This window comes from Loa loa (assembly GCF_000183805.2).
Source record: "Loa loa unplaced genomic scaffold supercont3.18, whole genome shotgun sequence".
Taxonomy (NCBI): domain Eukaryota; kingdom Metazoa; phylum Nematoda; class Chromadorea; order Rhabditida; family Onchocercidae; genus Loa; species Loa loa.
The window spans coordinates 269233-272412 of NW_018108198.1; the positions used below are offsets into that span (position 1 = coordinate 269233).

The following is a 3180-nucleotide window of genomic DNA, read 5'->3' on the forward strand; positions in this document are numbered from 1 at the left end:
AATAATATGTGTTATATATATATATATATATATATATATATATATTATATACGTATATAATTGACAACATCCGTTTTTTTTTTATACGGATTACTGGTTATTCGGTGATTTTATTTTGTCACATCCATCGTTTTCGCCACTTAAGTGGCTGTATAGCAATACAAATGATCAGCGGCTGTTGACAAGACAGGAGATTTGTCGGGAAGTTTCAATTCTTTGAAATTGTTCGCAATTTTTGGGGGAGTTCTTTCTGGTATTACTTCGTCCTATAACAAAGATATATCTTTCACTCATTTTTCGAGAATTTAATTTTTTTTCAGGCAATTCGAAACTATGGTGACTTGAAGCATATGCATGCGCCTGAGAAATATCGGCATCTGCAAAGCTTTCATCGCTATTACTCCGGCGAATTAGTAAAATTCAATTTCATTATATTGGTAAATAGGCTAGGGGCAGTATCGGACACTCTGACGTAAACTATTTTTAAAGGAACACAATACTTGAAATTACTGTTAATCAACCATACATGATTAAAAATAGAAGGTTCACGATTTACATCCTCCATTTCTTTTCATGGCAGCATGTGCTGTTTATATGTGTGTTGTTTTATTTCAAAAAATATATAGTGAAGTAACGCACGCTGCATCAAATATTAGAACAGTTCGGCTGACTTTGCAGAAGAGATCCGGAATTGTTTTATTCGTTGTTTTGTTTTAGGAGGCACCAGTATTAACAATTTTTGTTGGAGGAAATCATGAAGCATCGGGTTATCTGCAAGAATTGCCTTATGGTGGATGGGTTGCCCCGAAAATTTTTTATTTAGGGCATGCATCTGTTGTACAATTTGCAGGACTCCGAATAGCTGGTCTTTCAGGCATCTATAATAAAAATGACTATAATACAGGTAAGCTATTTACATCTTTGTTCCTCTGGTTACTTTCCATATATGGTAGATTGATACATCCATTTAATATACTTTGGCGGAGATGTGTGGACGTATGCGAATAATTGGATGCACTTAGTTTAGAATGTGGCATAAAGATAATTTGAATTGGCTGAGATTCAATGCAAAATTTTCATTTTATTCAAGGTCATTGGGAACGTCCACCATTTATTGATTATGGTGCAGTTGTTTCCGCTTATCATGTCCGTTCTGTCGATGTATTTCGTCTAAAGCAGTTGAAGCCAAGGAATCCAAATGGCATGTTAATTTTTTATTTTTTAAATTGACTTCCTCTTGTAAATATCGGGGTTGTGATATCCTTAACATATAAGTCTTTAGTTGTTCAGATTTTATGTTTTGTTTCTTAATTGCTTTCTTGTTGATTGTGTTAGGTTTATTTATCGATCGTGTTAGCTTTATTTATCGAAATGTTAATGGTATTAAACTGCCTTTATGGTAGGTCACATCCTGATGTTACTCTGTCGTTTAAAACTAAATTAGTCTGAGACTAGCTAGATTGGATTATTCCCAGTTTCGATATCGTTTTTGCCGCGTACATTTTTACCATTTCTTCGAATGGTCGTTTTTCTCTCTGGCTTTCGGTTTACGCGCCCTTTGGTTAAGAATTTAGACTATTTCATTTGCTTCAGAACCACCAATCGATATAATGGTGACACATGACTGGCCAGCAGGCATTACAGATTATGGCGATGTTAAGCAATTACTGAGGTTGAAACCTTATTTTGAAGAGGATTTGAAAAAGAATGCGATTGGGAATCCTGCTACAATGACATTATTACATGTAGGTGGATGCTTAATGCTACACAAATTTCGACGTTTAAGATGGCGTTGCATTTAAATGGTGACCATGTAGGGTTCTAGTGTTTCTTGAATTTGAAATCATTATAAGTAGATCTTTACGTTAGATTTTCTAATTTCTATGCAGATGTGGGGGTGTAGTGGTTTGAGTCATCGCAGTAAGCAATGGGTGTGTGGTTCGGTTCCTAGTGGTAGTAACCTTCAATCGGGTTTTCCGTACGCTCACATATGACGTATTTGGAATTATGCGAAGGTAAAAAAAAGTCGTTGTTCCCTTGCCACGAAGGGTTTGAAGTTTGCCGAGCCCTTTGCCTTCCTGTGGAGCGTACAACTCATTTATGAGTTGATTCATATTGCTTTTGAATTTATCCAACAGTCGTTCTAATATTACATCAGATTATCCCTTTTTTTCTTTCTTTTTTTTTTAATTTTTGATGAAAAGGATGGAGCTGCATTACTGTCGTAAGATTGATCAAGTGTGAATGACTTGGATGCAAAACTTTTTACAAATGAAGTTTCTCATTGCTACTGGGAGTTGATTTCTACCTGTGGCTAGGATTTTTGATATACAGTTTTTCTAGTAATTTTTGCTAATATGTAAGTACTACGAAATTTTTCAAATCTGATATCTTGGATCCTGTAATGAAACAAAGGCAGGACGAAAATAGCTTCCCCATGTTGGCGTATTTTTTTTTTTCTATTTGCAGGTATTGAAGCCACGTTACTGGTTAGCAGCACATATGCATTGTTTATTTGCAGCTTTAGTACCCCATCCGAATAAAAATGACCGGGAAAATGATTTTGAACCAACCAGATTCCTTTCACTGGATAAGCCACTTCCACGAAGGCATTTTCTGCAGGTGATTACGGCATACATTAAATATATGCATCAGATGAACTTCACGATAACTTCTCTACTTTGTTACATCACTTGTTGTATGCAGAAGAAATTTTTCAAGATCTTTATTAGTATAATGAAATAAATGTTAATTTTTTGCTTTTCAAGATCTTTATTAGTATAATGAAATAAATGTTAATTCTTTGCTCTAAATTACACCATTGTGTGTAAAACAATAATGAATGGATTATTTCATTTTCTTAATATTAAAAAGTGTAGTTTTCTGATAACTGTATAGTTGTTTAAGGTTTCTTTTTATGGCCTTTTTGTTTCAGACATTCCACTTTGGCTTTTCACCTCCTGAACTTTCCGATCTTGAATATATGTTTCTGTTCAACGTTTCAGGCTTTAGAATTTGATGTTGATCAAAATGTTTCGCTAAATCTCTCGTATGACCCGACATGGTTAGCAATTCTGAGAGCAACAAACGCTCTTACATCAGTAGACAAAAATGTAAGTATCTTTTTCTTTACCATGAAAGTAACAGGAGTCCCTATTTTTCATTAAGGTAAAATTGGTG

General features: G+C 34.5%; 1 protein-coding gene across 1 annotated transcript in view; it reads left to right on the plus strand.

The window, feature by feature from the left end:
- LOAG_16772 (hypothetical protein) overlaps positions 1 to 3180 on the plus strand; it is a gene marked incomplete at its 5' end in the record, with an annotated part of 9154 nt that overhangs the window by 1956 nt on the left and 4018 nt on the right. Inside the window, 6 exons of the mRNA XM_020449427.1 lie at positions 321 to 413; positions 718 to 904; positions 1091 to 1201; positions 1594 to 1745; positions 2470 to 2622; positions 3006 to 3113. Of these exons, the coding sequence (XP_020307052.1) occupies positions 321 to 413; positions 718 to 904; positions 1091 to 1201; positions 1594 to 1745; positions 2470 to 2622; positions 3006 to 3113 (804 nt within the window). The remainder of the gene's footprint in view (positions 1 to 320; positions 414 to 717; positions 905 to 1090; positions 1202 to 1593; positions 1746 to 2469; positions 2623 to 3005; positions 3114 to 3180) is intronic.